At 42.5% G+C, this 24,084-nt stretch overlaps 3 protein-coding genes across 4 annotated transcripts in view; 2 read left to right on the plus strand and 1 right to left on the minus strand.

Moving 5' to 3' along the window:
- The window catches only part of LOC131884332 (serine/threonine-protein kinase Chk1-like), a 34,993-nt gene extending 31,351 nt beyond the window's left edge, over positions 1-3,642 (plus strand). For both annotated transcript variants that reach the window (XM_059232075.1, XM_059232074.1), the window contains exons 5-8: positions 1,855-2,058; positions 2,746-2,993; positions 3,064-3,258; positions 3,331-3,642. In XM_059232075.1, coding sequence (XP_059088058.1) covers positions 1,855-2,058; positions 2,746-2,993; positions 3,064-3,258; positions 3,331-3,555 — 872 coding nt within the window. In that variant the 3' untranslated portion in view covers positions 3,556-3,642. The remainder of the gene's footprint in view (positions 1-1,854; positions 2,059-2,745; positions 2,994-3,063; positions 3,259-3,330) is intronic.
- A 1,579-nt stretch (positions 3,643-5,221) lies between these two features.
- LOC131883402 (probable ATP-dependent RNA helicase kurz) lies at positions 5,222-9,415 on the plus strand. Its single transcript, XM_059230868.1, has 2 exons — positions 5,222-5,661; positions 6,123-9,415. The coding sequence occupies exons 1-2, from the start codon at positions 5,325-5,327 to the stop codon at positions 9,356-9,358; spliced, it is 3,573 nt and encodes a 1,190-aa protein (XP_059086851.1). The 5' UTR covers positions 5,222-5,324; the 3' UTR covers positions 9,359-9,415.
- Positions 9,416-12,244: 2,829 nt separating this feature from the next.
- On the minus strand, positions 12,245-16,067 carry LOC131883403 (uncharacterized). The gene is made up of 3 exons (XM_059230869.1): positions 15,478-16,067; positions 13,303-13,468; positions 12,245-12,545 (listed from the first exon to the last, which is right to left on the minus strand). Exons 1-3 carry the CDS (start codon positions 15,963-15,965, stop codon positions 12,246-12,248), a joined length of 954 nt encoding a protein of 317 aa, XP_059086852.1. The 5' UTR covers positions 15,966-16,067; the 3' UTR covers position 12,245.
- Positions 16,068-24,084: the final 8,017 nt, after the last annotated feature.

Consider the following 24,084-nt stretch of genomic DNA (forward strand, 5'->3'; position numbering starts at 1 on the left):
GGAGCCAAAGAAACTCGATTGAGTCGGCTTTCTCGAAACATGACTTTCCTAGTGGTGTTGTTTTCCTAGCGGTGGGGGCGAATGCATAGTTCCCGTTGCTCGAGTTGAACATGCCATTTAACTGCAGTCAGTACACCATTTAAATATTGTCAAAACCGGAGCAGGTCCCTTCATTGTGCGAGTTTTTTTTGTGGGAATAACGAGGTCAATAGCTTCGTTTCTTTGCGACAGATTCCATCGGGGTCGGCTCAAAGTTGCCAGAATCAATTCTTTTCTTTGTCTTTCGGAACGGATTGAGTGTGTCGAAGTGTGATTTTAGAGGACTCGGAAAGATGGGCTTTCGAAGTGATCCATGTATAACACACCCCAGAATAGTCTATTGGGATGGAAAGAGGAACTTTTGTCGTTAGCTGCCCATCTTACATTCCCTCAAGCATGGGTGGGAGGTGGAACCAGAGATATGTGGTTCCAACAGGGTGGATCACATTTTGAATTCATTTCGGATCGTCGGACCTCGCATCATGAACAAATAGCTCAACAACAGCACTCGTTCAACTTATGCTCTCAAGCTTGCTCGTTACTTAACCTCTGGAAAAGTCTCTTTGAAACACCCGATTTGTCCCAAAAGCCGGTTGGTTGGTTGGTCGGCTGGTTGGCAGAACCATCTTCGTCTGTTTTCCAAGCTCGGAGGAACTGTAAGACCCTGTTCCAAAAAAGGCTCGAGGATGGAGCGGCCACCAAAGTGGAAAGAACTCGGGAATCGCACACCCACACTCACAAAACAGAGGGGAAAGTAGTTGGAGAAGTAAAGGAAGGGAGACGGAGTAGTAGTAGCTTTGTTGGATAAGAACGAGAGCGACAGGAGGAGCTGTAGGGTCTCTAGCTTTGACACAATTGACCCAAGAGGAAACGAAGAAGGCACGGAAGAGACCCACTTTCTCTTGGCAAGGAAACATGAATCCAGATTTTCCTCGCTTGAATGAAGATATGCTCGAAGGGATGGATGGGATGGATGAATGGTGAGGGGTAAAAAAGTTGTCAAATGTTTCTAATATGTTGCCTGTCGACTACTTGAATGGCAAGTGCCAAATTCGATGGTAGGGCGTAACGGGCGGAAAAAAATGGATCCGTGTTGTGGCCCACGAGTTCTCTCCACTAAAGTTGGATATGCTTACAAACTTTTGCCGGCACTTCCAATCCTTCTGTGCTACGCCTAGTTGTGAACGACGACGTCGATATAAAAGTGTGTGTGTTCCACTTTCCCCTCTCGCTCTCTCTCTCTTTCTCTCTTTCTGTTTCTCTCCTCCCATTTCTCCTTCCTCGACTGTTCTAGTTCGACTTGGTGTTCCATTTTGGACCAAAGGAAGACGATGGCGACGACTGGTTGGTTGGTTGGTGGGTTGGTTGTGTTTGGTAGATGGGGATGGTTGTGCGTCCACTTCTTCCACTCCCCCTGTATGGAAAGTCGGCGGTCGGTGTTTATGAGAACAAAAAGTTCTCGTTGTGAGGAATATCCCCTCCAAAGATCAGTTCTGCAACGGCCTCCAAAGCCTCTGCACTTCTTCGTCTTGTTCTCTCGACCGTTTTCGACTTGACCTCGTTTCATCCTCCAAGAAGACGAACCAAAGTAGGATCCCACTTTCACCTTTTTCTAATCACATTCACCTCGGAAGCAAGCAAACAAACATTTATTGAACTATTTACGAGATTGATTTTGCTAGCTGACCTCGTCTGATTCCTCTTGATGATGATTGTTTGCTCTTCTCAAACAGTTATTATAGATAACGAGTGTCTTGAGTGCTTGACCTCCTCCTGGATTGCCTCTTTCAACGACGACTTTGATTCATTTTTCAGAGTTGCCTTGGTCGCAAGCTTTGCCTCACGAGACCAGTTATGTTCAGTGGAAAAATCATGAGTACACACGATCTCCATACCAAAGACTGGGAAACCTCCCGTTGTCCTTGCTCCGCAAGATGCTCGCCCACAGCCCATCCCAACGATATTCCATTCAGAAGATCAAGAACCATCTCTGGTGCAAGACCAGATTCACGGATGACGGTAAGGACCACCCAGATGACACGATAATATTCCATAGTTTTTTTTGTTTTTGTTTTTTGCGTGCTCCATTTTGTTCGTCAATCCAATCCCAACAACCCTCTGCGATCGGGGTCAGGTACTATTGTGACTCTGGGGTTGCCATCTCTGTGCTCAGGGTCTAAGTGGTATCTGGCCTTGTCCGGGGACTCGACAGACCGACAGAAGACCCAGAGGATTGCTCACAAGGATTGATAATGATCATGCTTTTTTACTCATTCTTTCATGGAGTTCCATTCGGTTTCGGTTCCATTTTGTTTGCGTCTGCCTCTTCTTTGGTGGTCAAGCTGTATGACTTTCACATGCTCTGTCTCATAAAGCTAGATTTTACCAAAGCAGAGTTCAGCTGCCCGTTCCTCATCCTCATTTGCCGTTGTTGCTTTTGTTTGGTTCAGTTCTCATCTTTGGTGGTTTAGCTGTATGACGGCCTTCAAGGTCGGACGAGACCCTTGGCGTTAGACTCATTTCCATGGGGTCGAGTTCTGGCCTCTCACGCGGCTATAACACCAAAGTTGATAGCCAACCACGTTATCTTCAGTTCGATTTTCATTGATTTCATGTGGCTTACCATTTGCTTTTATTGCTGATTGCTTGTTCCAAAGTGTTCCCAACCTTCAGTGCCAAGTTTTGCTTCACCTCGGATCTTTTCAGATGGAAACATGATTGAGCCGGTCCTGGTGCGACCGCATCATCTGAGAAACGTGAACCCCGACGAAGTGTTGGGCATGTCCCAGCCAGCCAATTTGGTCTTCTCCCAAAAGCGATTGGCCACGCCCAATGGCGGCGAACCTCCATTAAAGATCACCCGAGAGGACTCAAACAAGACCAATAGTCGGGACAAGGAAAACCAAACCAAGAGTATTCTCATTGAATATGGCGCACTCTCGCAGCCGGCCAGGGTAAGTGTTATTAATGAGCCTCTGGCAACCACGTCCATCGCAACTTAGTTGGGCCTCTTGTTGTTTCTAGCTATCCATGGGATATTCTGGCACTCAAATGAGCAACTCCAGTCAAAGTGGAGGGGATCATATCAACCATTACCAACGTCTGGTCAAACGCATGACCCGATTCTGGGTAGATACGGGCTACGAACGCACCGAGCAGTATCTCAAGTCATTGATGGCCAAGATGGGCATTGCTATCGTCAGAAAGGCCCGAGGCATAGTAAGTGATTGGAGATGCCGTCTCTGAACATATTCGTTTTCATTTCCCTCATTTTGCGTTTGATTCTCGTAGTTTGTGATCGAGTCCAAGGATGTGCGAGGCTCACCTTTGGTATACAAGTGCACGTTTATTCAGATCGATGGAAAGATCCTGGTGGATTTCCGTTTGATTCGCGGCTGTGGCCTCGAGTTCAAACGTACTTTCGCTCACTTGAAGGCCAATTGTGAGCCCATCTTGGACAAGGCTCCGATCCTGTGGACCAACCTGGTGGCTCCGGATTCGATCCCGGTGGCTTAGGATCGGGAACAATGTTGACACTTACCGCTGTTGGAATGTTACTATCATGTGTATCGCAGATTTGAAATATACTGCATAAGAATGGGATCCGCTGGTTTTGACATAGTGATTTCTCGATGATTAAACGACCTTTGAGAAAGAGGAATCTTGACCCGTGATGGGCTTTAAGGGGACATTAGTGACGGATGTATTTGCTATGACTTTACATTCTAATAGTCAAAGAAGTTACGTGGAATATGCCATTCAACATGCAGAAGTCGTTCCTGGGTAAAAGGCACGAATGTGAATGCCCGGCATTGTTCTCATTACTTGAGTTTACAAATTTGGCGTGAGAAATTGGGTTAAAAGCCAAAAATAAGAAAAACAGACCAAGGGCATTAAATTGAATTTGGAGGGGACCCTGGATCTCCGTAGCATTTCTTTCGAAGTCTTGCATGTTTGCTAGCAAGTTCTAACCCCAAAACATTGGGGCAAATTTCCAAAGGCTTTTTAGGCCTTTTTTTCCTTTGTTTTCGTAGTGTCTTAATGTCAAAAATTGCATTAAAGAAATATCAATTTCTCAATAAGATGAAGAAAATCAATGAACAAGTAAGTAAATGCAATTGCATTTTTGTCACAAAAAAGCGCAGCAAAGGAGCTTAAAAACGACCTTTTAGGCATTATAGCATTTTATTTTCATCTCTTTTTCACATTTTCCTATCCTTTTTGCTAATTTTTGCTAGTTGTTGATGCATGTTTGCCCAACTTAAACTCATCATTTTGGCCAAAACGGCACCCTCTTTTTCGAGGTTTAGGAATGACTAGGGCTGGCCAAGAGTGGCATGCTGGAAATTGTACATTTGACATTTTTCTGCAATGCATTTGCAATTTCAGCCAAAAAGGTACAAATATTTGTGAAAATTCATGACATTTTCAAGTAATATGGTCAATTTTAGGGAAGAATGTGAAATGTTACTAACAGATTTTATTTCAAATGTCTTTGAAACAAGGTAAACAAAGGTATGAAGTAGATGGCAGACATATTACCAACCACCTGTTTATGTATTTCGTCAATTTACCATTGCCATTTTTTCAAATGTCTCTATCTCAAGTCTTGGAACATTGTTTTGTTTGAGCAATGAACTTCTCCTTTCAAAATCAGGCACATGTTGACGTGTTTTCACGATTTTTGCGCTAAATGGTCATGAGTTGGTTGGTTAATTTCGGAAGAATTGACTTACCATTGAACTTGAATGTGGGCGAGAATGTAATCGAGGTAATTCTGACACCACTGTAGGTCAGCCTGAACAGAAGCTGGGTTGTTCCGTTTCATTCAAGTGGTTCCACCACAAGGATAAAAATTGCAACTTGAGCCCCATCATAACATAACCCCTTCAACATTTCGTTCTTCCAAATGGGGATCTTTTGTATTCTGTAGGGGCTTCTACTCAGAAATTGGACATACTGTCAATGATTTTGATTTGTACCCTGGTGGTCCTCAGTATCTTGACTGCGAATGGAACTTCTTGACCCCCAGTGACGGCTGAAATGAAAACGTGCCATGGCATTATTTCAAGTTCAACTTAAAAAATGAGGCTACTTCTGCCAGAAAGAAAATCGCGGCTCTGACCTTCTGATTTAACCTCGCAACCTCTACCAAGCATGGTGGTGCTGAAAGAGCGCTGAAAGAGCGTTTCACAACAAACCAACACACGTGTGTCAGTCAGTAAGAAGTGACTGAGGGATGCATTGACGCATTAGCTTATAGTTCCAAGAACCCGTCTGGACCCATGGGTCGAAGTAAAAAAGGCTTCAATTGGCGGGCCCGTCAACCCGTGGCGGGCCATTACACCGACGAGAAGCAAATTCAGGCCCTGGAAAAGAGCTACGTGCCCCCCTGGGATAAGGGCGCGAATGAGCCCGATCCCGGGCAGGTGGATTTGAAACGCGGGCACGATGAGGCCAATGCGTGGATTCTGCCCGCGCAAAAGCGCTGCTTCAAGCGGGAAAAGAGCCTCCATCTGCCCAGCACCAAATTGTTGAGCAAAAAGCGTCGGAAACACTTGGAGAAGGTGGTCCAACAGAAGCACAAGAAGGCCCAGTGGGCCCAACTCATTCAGGATCTGGGTAAGGCCACACCAGCCAAAAGCCATCCCATTAGCATTGCCCCAAGAATACATGAAGTATTCATGAACTTGCCATGCCTTTCCAACATGAATTCTGCAGGCTACTCCTTTGATCCTCATGATGGGTTTTCCTACATGACGATCCCATTGGAATGGCTCATAGGTCCCATTAGCATTGATGACCGTACTATGGCATTGTGGGTGCGTGGCCATGGGGCCGGGTTTTCTGGCCCTGCCAAGTTTGATCAGCACATACGAGTCCATACACTGGTTTGTGGTAACAGTTCGATTAGGAAATCCCGAAGAAAATATCAATACTTGACTAGGCCATGCATTGAACTCTCCTAGAGGTATTTTGAGCCCGTTCCAGTGGCACGAACCACACAGTTAGTCCTCATATTTGTTTTGTCATCAAAGGCCGCTCTTCCTTCCATGGGTCTTCATTCAACTTGATCTTTATAGGCCAAGTCCAATGCGATCCCCAAGCCCTGGACCAAATGACGTCCATCTCCATGATCCAGACCAAAGGCCTCAAACGTCAATTCGCCGAAGATCAATACCGAGAGCAACATCCCGAGCTTTTCCCCACCCAATCCGAATCCTCGTCATTGGCCCGCCTCACCCCAAATCAGCCCCTCAAACGGGCGAAACTCAAGAAACTTTGGCCCAAACCGCCCGCACCCGAATCCAGAGCTCCAGATGTCCTGGGCTTGGAAGAGCCATCCTCGTCCGAGGCCTCCAGCTCGGAAGACGACTCCGAAGACGAACCTCCGGCAGTCACGCCCATCGAGTCTTCCCCCCCAGCCCCGCCTCAAGAGGCCGCCGACGCCCGACCTGTTGTGGTCCCACCCCCGAAATCCGGGAAAATCCCACGGACCTTGCCCATCAATCGGGGCGTGCCCAATCCCAGTACTTTCATCAGTGTCCATCGCCATCCCGAAGTTCAAACTAATCGTGAAAAATTACCCATCCTAGCCGAAGAACAGATCATCATGGAAGCTATTCATGACCATCCTGTGGTGGTTTTGGCCGGTGAAACGGGTTCAGGTAAAACCACGCAAGTCCCTCAATTCTTGTACGAGGCCGGGTATACCAAGAGTGGCAAACTGATCGGCGTAACCGAGCCTCGTCGAGTGGCCGCCATGTCCATGTCTCAACGAGTTGGATTCGAGATGAACTTGCCCGATCTGGTCTCGTATCAGATCCGATTTGAAGGGAACACTTCCGAACAAACCCGGATCAAATTCATGACTGACGGTGTGCTCTTGCGCGAAATGGCCAAGGACTTCCGATTGCGCAAGTATTCGGTTATCATCATCGACGAAGCCCATGAGCGGTCGGTGTTTACCGATATTTTGATTGGGAACTTATCCCGAATCGTTCCTCTTCGAGCCAAGGACACTGAAAATGGTCCCTTGAAGCTGATTGTCATGTCGGCCACGCTTCGGGTCGAGGATTTCACGGAGAACTCCAAGTTGTTTAAAACAGTGCCACCCGTGATCAAGGTTGAGAGTCGACAATTCGAGACCACGTGTCATTTCCAGAGAACCACCCCCGATGACTATGTGTCGGCTGCCTTGAAAAAGGCGTGTAAAATTCATCGAGAATTGCCCGAAGGTGGTATCCTGATCTTCGTGACTGGTCAGCAAGAGGTCAATCAATTGGTCCGGAAACTCCGGGACTTGTATCCATCCAAAAATCTTGAAAAAGACCAGCTGGACGACTTTAATGGACTGGATGAAGAAGACGAGACGATTGAGAAAACCCTAAGAAAAGCGACGCTCAAGCGAAAGAAAGGCCAACAATCCAAAGTTCCGACGAGGTCTGGCCCAATGGCAAAGGGTGTTTTGCCCCGAGTTGACTTGAATCAATATCGAGCCATTCCTCTCGATGACACGGAAGCTGATGCAATGAGGGATGATCAGCCAGAAGAAGAAGACGTCTTGGAGGCCGATCCGGAGTCCTTGGGCGTGACTACAGGCGGGCAACCCCTCTGGTGCTTGCCCTTATACTCCTTGCTGAATTCCGACAAGCAAGCCCGAATCTTTGAACCAGTGCCAGAAGGTCATCGGCTATGTGTCGTGTCCACCAATATCGCGGAAACTTCCCTAACCATTCCTGGTATCAAGTATGTCGTGGATTGTGGAAAGGTCAAGACCAAGTTCTACGACAAGCTGACCGGCGTGACCACCTACCAAGTGACTTGGGGATCCAAGGCTGCGGCTAATCAGCGCGCCGGTCGGGCTGGTCGAGTTGCCCCCGGCCATTGCTATCGGTTGTTCTCCAGTGAAGTGTTCAAGAACGATTTCCCCCTCCACGCTCAACCTGAGATCTTGAAAAGGCCAGTAGACGATCTTGTGCTCCAGATGAAGGCCATGGGCATCATGAATGTGATCAATTTTCCTTTTCCCACTCCTCCCGAAATGAGTCAATTGAAAGTGGCTGAGCGTAGGCTACTGTCCTTGGGAGCCTTGCGATTCGATAAGGCCAGTAAGATTCATCAAATCACACCTCTGGGCAAATCCATGTCGGCTTTTCCCGTGGCCCCGTGTTTTGCCAAGATGTTGGCTCTAAGTGAGCAGCAGAACCTTATGCCTTACACCATCTCCCTTGTCTCGGCCTTGACAGTCCAAGAAGTCCTTTTGGAAACACCAGTGGGCAATCACGAGGACTCTTTCAATCAAGACGAAGTCCGCAAAATTCGGAAGATTTGGGCTGGAAAGGGTAATCATCTTTTACTGGGGGATCCCATGATTCTTTTGAAAGCGATTCACGCCGCTGAATACGAAGCAGGGAGTCGTGGCAACATGCTCGATTTTTGCAATCGATACGCATTAAGGCATAAGGCCATGATTGAGATCCGCAAACTTCGTCGACAGCTCACCAACGAAGTCAACCTTGTGCTTCCCCACATAAACTTAGCCTTGGACCCCAAGATGAGCCTCCCCGACGACAATGAATCGAATCTGTTGCGCCAAATCGTTTTAGCCGGCATGGTCAATCAAGTTGGGCGACGGCTCGAGGTTCCACCCAACATCACCGATCCCAAAGAACGTGCCAAGCTCGAAAACGCCTACCAATGTGGCAATCTGGCTGATCCGGTTTTTATGCATGGACGATCCATCTTCTTCTTGAAGAAGAAGACCGTCAAACCCCCCGAATGGATCGTCTATCAAGAAGTCTTTGAGACGGATCGGATGCATATTCGCGGTATGACGGCCATTGAGCCAGAGTGGTTGCCAGTGTTCGCCAAGACTCTCTGCAACTTCCTGCCGCCTTGCCAGGAACCTGAGCCCTGGTACGATATCGAAAGTGGGCGAGTCATGTGTAAAATCAATGGGACTTTTGGCCCTCAAGCTTGGCCTTTACCCACTCTTACGCTTCCATATCCGGACACGCCAGATGGCGGTGCTGTGAAATATTTCGCGCGGTTCCTTTTGGAGGGATTGGTCACTGATAAATTGGATTCGTTGAAAGAAGCTCTATTGGTGCGACCACTGACCTTCACCAGAAGCGCCTCATATCAGGGCGAGCATGTCAAGAAGTTCCTTCAGGCTTTGGCAGACGAAAAGGTTGCTTGTCGTGCTTCGTTGGCTAAAGTGAGTAAGAAGAACCCCGAATTCCTGCTGAATGAGTTCAAGGCCTTTGTTCCGAAAGCGAAGGTGAAATCATTGCCCTCCATATGGCCTTTATGCTGAATTATATCATTTTCGTGTTCTCGGTAATTATGTGAATATAATTTTTTGAATTCCGGATTTGTCTAGTTTTCCTTCATCTGTTGGCGTTTTCACTTATCCTTGGTAGCTTTCATCGTCATTCATAGAAATAATGACTCTTGTGAAAACGATTTCAAGGTCAAATACCTTGGAGGTTTTTTTTAATAATGACCAAATATCGGTATCTGATTTCAATCCCACGTGTGACTGTCGTTTCTGAAAACCACTTTCCGTGGGTACAAACTATCTGAAAACTAAGAAGACGAAATGCCGCTGTTGGAGACTTTATCCTGTATTACGAGAGAATATTTTTTGTCACAAGTTATTGAAAATCGATTTGAAAGAGTCCATACGTCAGGTCAGTCACGTTCTTTTCTCAAAACTTTGCGCGACGTAAGGCAAATATCAGGTCGAGCATGTCAAGAAGTTTCTTCAGGCTTTACTCAAGAGTAAACCCGCCTAAAAAGGTCGGTCTTTCTAATTCAAGTTCTAAGACGAGCACTGGCCCCAAAGTGTTAGAAGAACTAGACCTGGTTTCAATTCTGAAACTGCCAAAATTTAGGAAGACTTTGTCTAAAAAGAGTTGCAAATTAGCGAAAAGGATGAAGCGCACTTCGAATCCAGTAATTGTGGCTGGTCTCCAAAAAAAGTTGGACGTAGTTCAGGGTAAGATTAAGGCCTCCATCGAATATGACCAGTTACAAACTGAGAGTAAGGTGGTTCAGGAGGTCAGGTCGAATCCGAAGGCATTTTTCTCTTATGCGAACTCTAAGAGAAAAATGAAACACTCTGTTGGGCCTTTTGAGGTTGATGGGGCAGCCATTAGCAATGTAGAGACTATGGCTAACATGCTTGGAGATCAGTTCTCTAGTGTGTTTTCAACCCCACTGAGTTCGGAAGCAACAGCTCATTGCTCTGAAGATGAGTCTGTTGAGATTGACATGGTTAGTCAAGCTGAGCGTTTAGATGATCTTGTAGTCACAGATCAAGATGCTTTAGAGGCCATAAGGGACTTGAGGCTTTCCAGCTCTCCTGGTCCTGATGGTGTGACATCTCAGTTTCTGATGAGATGCTCACTGGTTCTCGCTCCTGTTTTCTCGTACTTGATGCGCTGCATCTTGGATCAGGGCAAGTTTCCATCTTCACTAAAGTTAGCTCATGTTGTTCCAATTTTTAAAGGGGGAGATAAGTCGCTCCCCAGTAATTACAGGCCGATTTCTCTCACTTCGAATATTGCGAAGGTGTTTGAGAAGATCATGAAGTTCAAACTTGTTGAATTTCTTGATATTCATGAAGTCCTTCCTCCTAGCCAGCATGGGTTCCGAGCACATTTTAGCACGGTTACCCAACTGATTGAACATATTGAGCGGGTTATTGAGGGACTAGAGAGTCATGAATCAGTTGATGTAGTTTATCTCGACTTTGCCAAGGCCTTTGACAAGGTAGATCATGGGCTTTTAGTTAACAGGCTCCATGAAATTGGGATCCAAGGCAGGGTTCTCAATTGGTTAAAAAGTTTCATTTCTGGTAGGAAGCAATTGGTTAAGGTTGAGGGATCCCTTAGTGACATACATGATGTCAAGTCAGGTGTTCCCCAGGGTTCGATCTTAGGGCCCCTCTTGTTTATAATATTCGTTGCCCCGCTTCAAAAGCTTAGTATCACTGCCAGTCTCTCTTCTTATGCTGACGATACAAAGTTAGTTTCTGGTAGGAATGGCCAAGATTCCAGTAGCCTTGCAAAGGACTTAAATCGAATCTACTCTTGGGTAACTGAGAGTAATATGGCCCTGAACGGAATGAAATTCCGCTCAATGACATTTGGGTCAACTCCTTTAAATACTCCACTCGTAGATAATGGAGGTAAAGATATTGAGCAGGTCTCATCTATGAAAGATCTAGGTGTAGTCCTCCAAAATAATGGAAAGTTCGATGAGCATATCCAGCTGAAGGTGGGTAAGGCTTTTCAAATGTGTGGTTGGATATATCGCACGTTTAAGTCCAGAGATAGCATCACGATGCTAACTCTGTACAAGTCGATTGTCCAGCCACATCTTGAATACGCCTCACCCATTTGGGCTCCAATGAGTTCAGCAGGTTTGCAAAAGGTCGAGCAAGTCCAAAGATGTTTCACTAGGAACATCACAGGAATGAGAGAGCTCTCGTATTGGGAAAGGTTAGAACGGTTGGGATTGTACAGTACTCAGAGAAGGTACGAAAGGTATCTGATATTGTACGTTTTCAAAAGTATCCATGAGCTTTGTCCCAACCCAGGGTTTAGGGTCAATTCTAGTGACCGTAGAGGCTTAATGTGCGTTTTGAGAGCACCTTCAAGTCTTCGAGAATCCAGGCTAGTTCGAACAATGAAGTCCACATCTCTTCTTTCTCGGGCTCCTTCATTGTTTAATTTGCTTCCCTCTGATATTCGTAGGGAATACGTAGGCCTTGTTGATCCGGTTGCATGTTTCAAGTCAGACTTGGACAAATTTTTACTCAATTTCGCATTCCTGATCAACCATATATTCAAGGACTAGCTCGGTCTGCCAACTCAAATTTGTTGGTAGACCAAATATCATACAAAGATTGAAAGGTAATAAATAGACGAATTATAACCTTTCATTTTAATAGTACTGGGGATTACATTCCCTGTACAGCGATTAGATAAGCCCGAGAAAAATCAAACAAAAAAAAAACAAAAACAATTGCACGTTATTTTTGAAGGAACGTGAATACGTATGAGTGAGCAATGCTCTCTTCAATAGCTTTTGTCTAGTATGTAATGTATGTAAAGTTTTATTTCATTACTTTGTTTGTCAAACGCCTTCCCGAAAGGCATTTAAGCACATGGCGGGCAATGTTAGATGGTTCATTTTCAAGCTTCATCAAACATAGTAAACAACTTTTGATGAGAAACTCCTGGACGTCTCTTTTGGAATAGGCGATCTTGGCCACGAATACTCCTAATGAACACATAACCATGTAATGCCAAAATGTTGTGGATAGCATGCTTGCTCCAAGGATCAACTTCCACCAATATCACGCCGATATCGACCTTGTCCCATGGAATCGTTTGCAGAATCTCCAATTCAGCTCCCTCCACATCTAGGCTGAGGAGATCGACTCGAGGATTGCCCAAAGCCAATAGAATTGAGTACAACGGAAAACATTGAACCTGCGAATGTATAAAATATATTGGCCAACCACAAGTGCAAGTCAAAATGCCATAATGGCTATGTATGTTCCCTTTTTCCATACATTTGTGGAAACATACTAAATGGAAAAACAAAATATTTAATTGTGGGTCTCAAAATCATCAAAGTACCGTACATAACTTCTCCTCTAACGGCAAAGCACGATATAAGAAAAAATAAATGCAAATTCAATATAGATCATGAAATGTCAATCAATTGCATTTTATTTTGCAGATGTAGCAGGACATTACTCAAATTTTCAGATAAGTATTTGTTCTATCCAAAACACTTCATGCGTTTATGAAATTGGGCACTTAAAGTAGTACGCTTACCCCACCCATATCAGACAAAGAGTATAAATACCTTTAATACAATGCCTGAAAAAAAACTTTTATCTGGCTTCTAGCTCAATACAAAAGCTCAAGTGGATTGCTTCCGAACCCGTGGTTTAAACCCACGAGACCGAGAGAGAAGATTTTTGACTTATTCGCTCTGCCTCTTAGACCGTTGGGCTACAAAAGCTATTTCAACCACTTAGGCATAATTCATATATGTATCAAAAAGGGCTAATGCCAATCAGCCAATCGAATTACTAGTCTGTGTTCAGTTAAAATCTCGGACTCAAACCTCTAGCATTGTTACTTGACGTTGAAATAAGGTACGTATTATTCCGGGCCCTAATAGTGACAAATATCTCATTGGTATGTACGAATATGAACTAGTTAGAATGCCTGTTACCCGAGATTCGAAAGAAATTCTTCGATAGTTGCTCCAAGTGCGTTGCTGCGATATGCTTCTTGGGACGTTGACTCCTTTGATCCCTCCCACGTGTCCAGCGTTCAAAAATGTCACCTCTTCTGCGTAATTGTGCACGGATAGACAGCCTTGTAGACTGTGGCAGTTCCTGTGAAACAGATTGAATATGTTTTCCTTGAGAAAGCTTCTGAAACTAGGTTGAAACTCATAAGTGAAAAGCTGACTAATAGTTCATTTTTGAGGGCTAAACATATAGAACACCTTTTTTATCAACATAAAGGCTTCAATAATGTCTTTGAATAGCTGCTGAATACTTTCTTTTTCAATAAAAACGCAGTCAAGGGTTATGAAATTGGGATGAATTGTCAAAATATATCATAAAAAAGGGGTTGTAAAAATAAGTTGTCATTTTGGTCCAAAAATTTTTTTTACGTTATGAAAATCAGCCAAATAAAGTTCCAAAAGCGTAAAAATAAGTTATAAAAAGATGGGAAAAGTTTTTAACTTGTTTTTTTTTTCAAATGTTATGGTGGTTTTTAAGACAAAACATGCTTGACTATTGTTTCTCACCATCTTCTTGCTTTATGGGCTGAGAAATGCTTGCCTTTACCTCAACAAAAAATTAAAATTCTATAAAGACTCTTCAATGAAAAACACATTTTTGAAGCATCCTGAAATCATGGTCCAGGACAAAACAGATGAGTGGTTTCTAGAATCAAAGCCATCAATGAGTCAGCATCCAAAGCAATTTTATACATGGTATAGATCATGGAAAAAGTAAAATTCACCCTCACTTACCTAGCACTGCGAATTAATATATGCACGCATTCTTAGGGAAGCGATGATCAAAGTAAAGGAATTCATCAAAAATGGTAAAAATAAATTCGAGGTGTGTGTGTATATAACTGTTTTCATCTTTTTTTTAAGGGGAAAATAGTTAAAGGCTATCATAAGGAATTTGCTGTACAGGGTGGAGATAAATTAAGGGCCATTCAATCTTTCTGCCATCCAAAAATCCTTTTCCCACCCTAGTGATATTGCGCCTCAAATTTCCATTAAAATAGATTATTGAAAAACCTAACATTATACCATGAATGATACAATTTTAGTCGAAAGCAGTTTGATAACCCTTTGACTTTTGCCCGTCCGTTGTAAAGGGATTCGCCGTTCTTGCATGAAGTTCTTTACTCAAGAATGGTTCAAGGACGGACGCCGAAAGTCTCACCCACTTCCCTCGGCCTCTTGTCAGTCATCAGCAGGTCCTTAGTCATGGTTTTGACCTCAAGACTGTGTTGACCTCCATTGTCGAATACGTTTTTTGTGGCAAACAATGTAAAGGTTACCAATCACTTTTAGGGTTCAATTTAGATCATTTGCAGTATGGCACTACCCTTGGGGTTCACCAGTTCCTCTGAATGTAAGCTTGAAGTTTAATGTCAAACCAATCTTTGAAAGGGATAAGCATTATCTTACCAAGGTAACCCTGAACTTCTCTCCTCCCTGTACATCCCCTCAATGTAACATGACCAACAAAACCGTCCGATTTCCCCGAATATCCTCAGTTTTAGGTTATTTTAAGGCAAAAATTCATGAAGAAGTATTTTTTGCCCAAAAATGGCCAAAATAGTTCAAAACATCATTGAACCTAAAAATTATCTTTCCGGCCCCAATCATGGAAGCAAAGTATCATTCCAAAATTTGTGAAATATTTGCAAGGGTCATTTTCACAACAGTTCTACCGAAGTTGTTTGAACACAACAGTCGAATATTAACCGACTTTTTAAAATATTTCAGATCAATCAAACCCCATTTGCGGCAAGTCCCATAGCTCCAAAGTGGCGGAGGGAGAACATCAATATGGGAAACACGTTCAAATTAAATCTAATAGTTGCACAAAGCATACAATATCAATGCCTGAGCTGTTAAGAGCTAAGAATCTATAGAATGAATTACAAATGAATTAAATGCGGAAACTTTGCAAAATTTGTTTTTCATAAAGGCAATATTTTTTTGTCGTAGAAGATAAAACTGAGACACAGAATAAGCAATAGAGTAATTATTGACTACACAAAACATGTATCGGTAGAATGTTCAATAGCTCCAACCCCAGAACGATGGGCTTCCAGTCAGATGTGCAATCTTTAAATCAGTACCCACCTTTTCGCTTTTTGAAGCACCTGAAATTGACTGGGATTGGGTTCAATCAAAATACCAGTCCAGTTCCGTTGAGTCTCCAGAAACAATGTGTTGCTATGATAAAGGCCATCAGCGGCTCCACTCTCAATGAAGAATCCATTCCGAAGGCCACCCAGTAGTTCATCTACAATCTGAGCTTGGTTGGCTTCACCTTTCTCGTCCTTACTCAAAGTGGATCTATCGAATGGAACTCCAGAAGGCGGATTTATGTAATCCTTTTGAATGAGCTTGGCCAACGTGGCATACGTCTTATGAGCAAAAGCTGTGGGTCCATGGAGAATATCGACTTTACTGAATATGATCCCAGACACTTCATTGATGGCAACTGTCCTGGAGGGAGTGGCAGGTCTCATGGTTATCGCTGACACGACTCGGTGGATCTCATAGGTGATTATTACGAGGAAGGCTATGACTAGGACTGATTGCTTGGTTCGCTTGTGGCAAGTCATTTTTCACTTACAAGTAACTTTACACTCCGTTTATGTGACGTCAAATAGTTGGTTCAAAATCAAATTAAAATCAACGTTAAGCTGTGCTTGATTTGTGTTGTCTGAAAATGTGCATCAAATTAGATTCATTATAGCTGTTCGTACAAGTGCAAATATTTTCTTTCGAATTTTGTTTTCCAATAAGTATTGCTTGTCAGTGAAACTGATACATCTGGGAAGATTGGGTTTTTGATAATGTGACGAACATCATGTTCTAACGTTGAAATGCTTTATTTTGACCCTCAGCTTGAAAACATTATTTCAATACACATACTTTGCACTGTACATATACTATGAAAATTAATGGAAGCTGGAGACGGCCAAAATATGCCTTATCCATTTTATGTCATAAAACAGGTTTATTCGTATATAGTGCATGTTTTGTGTTTTGTTTTGGGTTTCCGCTTAAGCAAATTTATATGTTCTGCAATAATCAGTAATTGCAACTCTTGCTCATTTGCCATTTGTCATTTGGCTGGGAGCCGGCTAAGGTGAGTTATGCCAATACTTTGAGGGCACTTTGGGCCAAGAACCATAAGGTTGGTCTTGACCAAAAGTTTGCTACGTCAATGTTATATGGCTTGAAAAATCAGTGGCTCAATCCTTGTATAGGGTGGCCGAGATGGTAGACTACAAGTACCCTCTCATTGATCAGCTTATTGCCAAGGTCAAAAAGAGCTAGGCGAAGTCTGCCAGGCGTTGGCGTAATTTTTCCCCTGACTGCCTCATACTAAGAAACCTTTTTTTAATTTTAAATTACATGTTTTGGGTTTAAATACATAATGAAGTACATATTTTGGGTTTAAAAGCATAACTTAGTACTATTTTGACCAGTTTTTATGCATTTTAATGGCCTAAAACGAACTTTTTTATTGCATATTTTGCCCGTCTCTAATGATAACAAATAAACTAGTTATACGAAGGCACATCAAATTTAACCACCCAAAATGAGCAAAAGATTGTGTGAAATGATCTTTCTTTTTATAGCGAGGAACACCATGTACAGTGTCATTGGATATGTTTTTGTATATATGTATGCATTTGACATCTCACATCGGTGATTGGGGGTCCATTCTGGGTTAAGGATCGCCATTCGAGGCGAATATCCACTAGAGCGAGGGGGGGAGCCTAGGCTTGAACCCATGAACCCGAATATAACTTGATCGAGCGTTAGTTAACTGCTCTACTATCATCTCCCTAAAATAATTAATCGCGTTTAAAATAAATCAAATAGCACTAATATAGACAAATAGTCTAAAGATTAACTTTGAATGCGGCACACAATATAAAAGTAAAAAAAAAACCTAGTTAAACTAAAGTACAGCTGGAGGCCCAGCTCTACCTTTTGTTTCATTCTGGTAAGGACCAAATGGATCTGGAACGTAATCCTGATCGAGAATCAAAATGGGCTTGTACCAACAAGATGTAACTTCAATGTTGTGAAATGTGCTGCTCTTAGGTACGGCAAGTCCCAATTTCCGTTGGGTTGCAAAATAAACTCGAAAGGAATGTATATTATTTATTGCCAAATGATATGTTTATGTTGCCGAATTTCCACACAATTTTGGTGTACTCTTTAACCTTTCAACCTCTTTAACCCTCCACCTTTGCTGGATAACCCGCAACAGAAATTTACAAAGCTGCTTCAAGGCTTACAACCCCATTCCTTTGTGGAAAGATTGGGGCAAACGTGAACTGAAACGATGGAAATCCAATTATTGAACTGGGTATTTCGCCACCAGGCTACGCATTCTCGGCGAGCCGTGATCGGCTTATGTGGGAGCCGAAGCAACACTAAGGAGAGCCCCGCGTCTCAGGAAGCCATTGGTTCGGACGATGATCAGAATTTGTTCTTTTTCGGTCGGATTGGTTTGAGTCCCTGGAACGATATTGATGTGTTCTTTGAATCTGCGAAGGAGTATCTGAAACACGAGCTCTATTGGATGATGTTTGCCTTTCTGATTTTTCTTGCTCCCTCTATATCCATCGCTCATTGGTTTCACCAAATGTATTAATCCATGTTTTTTTTTTGCTTACGTCATTTTAAATTATAATCAGACATACACTCTTTGGCACCCCTGGGAGTACTCGAGTTGACCAAAACAGTATAAAAATTATATTGTTTATGGATGTGCATGATAGACGAAAAGGTCTAGTTATTTTTAAATGGCATCAAAACGTTTCAGATTTCAATGAAAGTGAATGTGGGGATTCAATAAGGAATAAGGTAACAACCTGGTTCAACCGGCGTTCTATTCAATTCAGTTCACTCCCGTCTTTTGTTGAGAGAAGTCGCCCATTTTGGTACTCCTGACCCATGGAAAGGCTAGTCTAAGCGTGCTGTGTTGCACAAGAGGTCGCGGTGCTGTTTCAGGTAAGGCACTTTTGCATTGAACTGGCAATGGTGCACTTTGGGGGACATCAAGTGATGGAGGGAGTGTCAGTTGCAGCAGTGGCTTCTAGGTACATGGAGCCAATGAATTACCTGCACAAGATTAGCCTGAATATGGTTAGGAGGGAACTGAGCATAGATAGGTCAAGAAACGAGAAATGGCTGTTGGTTTTAGTATCCAGAGAAGCCCAAATCTTGGAAAAACAGTAATGACTTCATAAAAAACAAGTATGAATGATAATAAATAATGATAAACTTAAAAATTAAAATGAATGAAGACTATCAGGTACATATTGCCTCTTGTTTGCCACCAACCTTTAAAGGAACAATAAGGCAATTTTAAAGCCAAAGTTCTTGGATTAGACAATCTTTTTGGGCATTTTCCCTTCGATACTTTGCTGTGCTTGTTCCTCTCCACCACGTCCTCTCAACTGTGTCTTACTGTTACTCCTGTACATCCTCTAAAATGTAACTTTACCGGCAAATTAGTCCATGCCATAGATATCTAGAGTAAATTTATTGATCGCTCAAGGGTGCTGTTGTTGCATGTTGTGTCTCATCAGTTGTTGGGGTCAAAAAGTTCATTCAATTCTCACTCAAAATGTTCCTGGTAACCATTGTACAAATTTGAATCGTCGACGTTATATCCACATTCTGACTGGAACCCCAAATACAACCCTTTGCCATGAAATGGCTCAGCTCTGGCAGGCTTTATAAAACGGGATTGAGCAAGATGTTCAAACGCTTTATAAGAGCAAAACGTTAATGGGGTTATGATGGGGCTCAAATTTAACTTTCATCCGTCTGATGGAAACACTTAACTGAAACGAGGGCAATCAATAGAATCTATGATTAGCTCTGCAAATATTTGTGTTATTTTTGATGACAAGGTGATATTATACAACAAAGGAATGTCTTTTATATATTCTACCGCTCTTTGTAAGTATATTGTTGATTCAAAGGAAATAAGAATTGAAGAAACTACAATAATAATCAATAAATAGATAACCTTCATTGCGACTCCTGGTCATGTCAGATTATAAAATGCATAAAACTGTATGCATAAACATCATATTCAAAAATAGATACAAGAATAAAAGAACGAAGTGGTCAGAATGATAAAATAGTTGGCTAGATAATCAGAGCTAAGATGACTAGAGTTGGTTTAGTCCATGAAAAAGGGAAGAGGAGAATTACAGATAGTACATAAACAAGTGGGTAACGGTAAATGATGACAATCTTGGTTATTGCAGTCGAGTGGGTGGGTCAGATTCAGCTCCCTTGTCCGTCCCCGTCGTTGATGGTATCTGGCAGGGAGCCAATATATCGAATGCCATATACCATGGCAATAAGGTGTTGTCAAGTCCTTGGCCGGGAACGACATATTGTGTCCGGACATCACCTCCGGAAAGGTCAGGTTCCCAACACTGTTGGACACTAACCTTGCCAGCCCGATAGCAAAGGCCCTGTTTCGCATATAAATGCATCCATGCATTTTAGGCATATTTGGTTATGCACGGGTATAGATTGAGAAACTTGGTGAAGGTGGGATCGGCGGATTTGAGGGCGGATTGGGCGGAGTTTGGGAGCCAAAGGTGAAGACCGTAGAGGAAAATTGAAGTGATGTAGGTCCGGAAGAGTTGAAGAACTATTGGAAGAGGAAGATTCTTTATTGGAAGTTTATTGCTCATGTATCTCATCCTGGCCGTGGCCTTGGCTATTGCAGAGTTCAGGTGATTGGTGAATGAATGTTGGATGAAGAAGGTGAAACCTACATAGTTCAAAAGATTGAAGATTTCAATTAGACTATTGTTGATATGGAAGGAGATGGAAGGCAGACGACCTTTATGGAAAACCTTGGCCTTCAACTTGATGGAATTGACTTGGCGGTAACTTTGGAGAGTATTGATGGCATTTTGCACTTCTACGGCTGAATCACTTAACAGAACCAGGTCATCTGCATATTGAAGATATTGTACCATAACCTTGGTGTTTGAGGGCTTGGGGCAGGTCGGATACATATAGGTTGAATTGGATTGGCGATAGTGGATCCCCCTGCGGAAGGCCAGTGGAAGTGAAGTAGCAGGGGGATAGGTCCTCACCAGAACGGATGGAGCATCTGAGTCCCGCATAGATGTTGGACAGCAGGACACAAATTGAACGCGAAACTCCCCACATTTGGAGTTTGAGGGATTACCGTTTTCGGTCCACCCGGTCGAATGCTTTGGAGAAATCTACAAAGCATCCATACATTCTCCTCTTATTGCTGATGTTCAAGTGCACAATTTCATAGAGGAGAGTAGCTGCCGCGGTGGTAGAGCGGCTCCGCCAGAATCTGAATTGGAACCTTGAAAGGAGATCCCTATCCTCGGCCAATCAGGAATTGTGGGTTTTCAACTATTTTCAGCTTGTACTATGGGATCAAAAGAAGCCAAGAATAGTTCTAAAATCATAATTGCTCTATTTTAAAATTTAGTGACCTCAGGGTTCATTGGTCTTTCCCCTCTTCTACTCAGTTGCTGGCCCACCTATTTTCATTTACAAGAACCGTTTTTCATGCACGCAAAGGAAACCAAACCTTACTATTAGAAGCTTCATTTCATGGCTCTGTGTTTACGAGTGGCTGTAAAGCAAATTTCCAGTCACTCGTGAAGAGAAAGAACCTTTCCACACGTCAGAGTTGGCTTTGAGCGGTTTTGAGTGAAAATCATATTTTGGAAACCGGGTCCCATAAAAGAAAACTGTATTCTATAGCCGATTTTTTTGTAGATGTAGTTTATTCATATTCGGATTTCAAGTAGTTGACAAGGCCAACAACTAAAACTTCTTTGCCTTTTCATTCCCTCTCTATCGTGTGAAGAGAAGCTTGGTCAAGCCCTTGCTCTTCTCTTCAAACTCGAGAGAATGAAATGGCGAACGGGTTCAATGTGTCTTGACAGTCTTTACTACCTTCAGGTCGCACTTGTTAAACTATAGACACAAAAAAGCCCTCGCTATTGAATGAATAGCTATTCGTACAAATATTACGTAGGCACGGTGGTTATAATTCCTGATTAAGTGCTTGCGCAAATGCCAATTAACAATTAACATTGGCACCTAAAATCAACTCAGGATTTGAAATTTCGAATTCCTTAAACTTGGAAAGCTAGACTAGCCAATCATGTGGTTGAAATCTTACAAGGATACATTTGCCAGTTGAATTTTCAAGTCTGTCCCTTTTTGCTCAGATCATTTTCTACGTACCAAAAACTTATTCATCAAATGGTAATAAAAATGCCTTAAACTTCAAGATCACAAACAAATGAACTCATGATTAACGATTATGATGTTATAGTTACGAATTGTTCATTATAAATATTTTTTAACTGATATTATAAAGTATTTTTTGCTTTTTCTGCATACTTTTGAAAGTGGGACATTTTTATTTATTTTTAGGGCATTGAAAAAGCAAATTATATTTCTTGGCAATTTCTATAAGGTATAACCAGAGCATTTTGCAGCCAAATTTGGTGCAAATTACAACTTTTGAAGGTAATATGTCAGAGTCTATTCCATGGATTTTTATGAAATTTTGATTGAAGGCGTTACTAAGAATGCTCACCATGTCTTTCAATAACGATTTTAAAAATACGATCTTCTAATAGGTTTTTAGTGGATTAATACACTGATAAGAGCTACTATTAATGATGCACAGTTTTTCAAAGTTCGTCCTCGTGTTGTTTAAACAATTCAATCTCATCCTCTGGTTACTCTGAGCCTAATGCATCACTTAGGTCGTAAGCTCAGGTGGCGGCCAAAGTTTCTTCTCCTCTTTAAACTCCTCCTCAAATGTTTTCCCACCTCTACCTTTTAATTTTAATTATCAATTTTGTCCAAAAGCAGGAATTATTAAGGTTAGAAGGCCAAGTCAAAGTTTTGATAACTCTAGTCCATCGAAGAACAATCAGCCCGTAAAAGGACTTAATCTGAATTTGTATTGTCTTATTTCCAAAAATACGGCACTTGTAAAGATCAAGCTTCTTGAGAAATTCATCGTAGATAGACAGAGCGTGTTCATAGCCCCTTTTACACTGCAGGAAATATGGTTTAGGTGCGGCACTTCAGGGGGCGCTTTGTGAGTCAGCCTCTACCAAATGAAGGGCCGATTGGGCTGATTCCTCTTTATTGAATTATAATGCGTTTGAGTAACACTTGGCTGATTATATCACAGTATATCGGCCCCTCTCTTGTTCAGTAACCTCTTTTATGTCAGCTCTCCAATTCACTTGGATCAGGCGATTTGCTCGAAAGTTTTCTTTGTAGGGTACTTTAATTTTCCGGCTAGCGTCGTAGAGTGTGAGGCTAGGCCCGATGGGTATATTCCTATCTCAAAATCGAAATCTCAGTCATTCGAAAAGTTTTGTGATCTTGAGCGGAGTTTGCGATCTTGCGCAATTTCGCCCAGCATGTTGGTGTGGTCACCACAGAGAACAACGTTCTCGATTTGGTCTTTTCCAATGACCCTGATCTGATCCAGTATGTCCATGTGACACCTAGTAATCTGTCAGATCATCATGGCCTTGAGTTAGGGTTCCCCATTACTCAAAAACCTAAAATGTGTCCCACAATAAAATCGAGCATATAGAGTGCAGGTCATTGAGTGACTAGAAAATCATGAGTAGACCTAAATGAAAGTTGCCTTTTTGGCCAAAATGATATTTTCAAGGGGGAAAATGCGATAAAAGTTGAGAAAATGTGAAGAAAGTTGCGAAAATGCGAAAAAGGTGTAAAACATAAGAATACGGGTTGTTTTGACTTGCAAAAAAAGTTGATACATTGGTAATTGTTCATTCTAAGCCCCTTTTAGCCTTTTTGTTGCATTTGTTTCAGTTGCAAAATAATAGGTACTTAATTACATTCCACATATTTCCACTGAGCTTCTTCATTTTATTTACAAGAAATTGAGATTTCTTTCTTGCAATGCTTGACATTGAGGCACTCTTTTAATTGACACGGACATTATGGTAAGCATTTGGTTCTCTTCTGGAACGTAGTGTCATTGTTTGTTCACTAAATGATTTTTTATTGTAAAAAAACCTCCCTTTTTTACCGACTTTTCCAAATAGAAATTAGAGAGTTGAATTTAATTTTCGAATTCGTTGGTAGACCAATGATTGTATAAAGTTTAGAATTTAAGAGTTAGACAAATCATAATTTTTATTTTAAGAGTACCTGGAATTACATTCCTTGTAGTGGTTAATAAAACCCGTGAAAATCTAAACCAAACTGTTGTGTACTTGTATTGCATGCACATGCGCATACGCATCTCTCTCTATCTCTCTCTCGCCCACTGTCAATTGTGGATGATGCCCACACTGTATTGTGGAGGATGCCCACCGTGAATTGTGGATGATGCCCACACTGTATTGTGCAGGATGCCCACCGTGAATTGTGGATGATGCCCAACCTGTATTGTGGGGGATGCCCACCCACCCTGTAATGTGGAGAATGCTCCCGTGGATTGTACATGATCCCCATCTTGAATTGTGGATGATGCCCACCCTGTATTGTGGATGATGCCCACCCTGTTTTGTGGATGATGCCCATCCTTTATCATGGAGAATTCCACCTTGTATTGTGGATGATGCCCACCCTGTTTTGTGGATGATGCCCACCTTGTACCATGGAGGATACCCACGCTCTCCCGCC

The sequence above is a fragment of the Tigriopus californicus genome, chromosome 7 (genome assembly GCF_007210705.1).
Source record: "Tigriopus californicus strain San Diego chromosome 7, Tcal_SD_v2.1, whole genome shotgun sequence".
Taxonomy (NCBI): domain Eukaryota; kingdom Metazoa; phylum Arthropoda; class Copepoda; order Harpacticoida; family Harpacticidae; genus Tigriopus; species Tigriopus californicus.

What these genes read in the sequence shown, in the direction of transcription:
- LOC131883403 (XM_059230869.1), bottom strand. Translation starts at nt 15,965, where the DNA reads ATGACTTGCCACAAGCGAACCAAGCAATCAGTCCTAGTCATAGCCTTC. An exon ending in GTGCTTCAAAAAGCGAAAAG is followed by an intron (nt 13,469 to 15,477) that starts GTGGGTACTGAT and finishes TCTGTTTCACAG; the next exon opens with GAACTGCCACAGTCTACAAG. An exon ending in GAATTTCTTTCGAATCTCGG is followed by an intron (nt 12,546 to 13,302) that starts GTAACAGGCATT and finishes ATACATTCGCAG; the next exon opens with GTTCAATGTTTTCCGTTGTA.
- LOC131883402 (XM_059230868.1), top strand. Translation starts at nt 5,325, where the DNA reads ATGGGTCGAAGTAAAAAAGGCTTCAATTGGCGGGCCCGTCAACCCGTG. An exon ending in CCAACTCATTCAGGATCTGG is followed by an intron (nt 5,662 to 6,122) that starts GTAAGGCCACAC and finishes TGATCTTTATAG; the next exon opens with GCCAAGTCCAATGCGATCCC.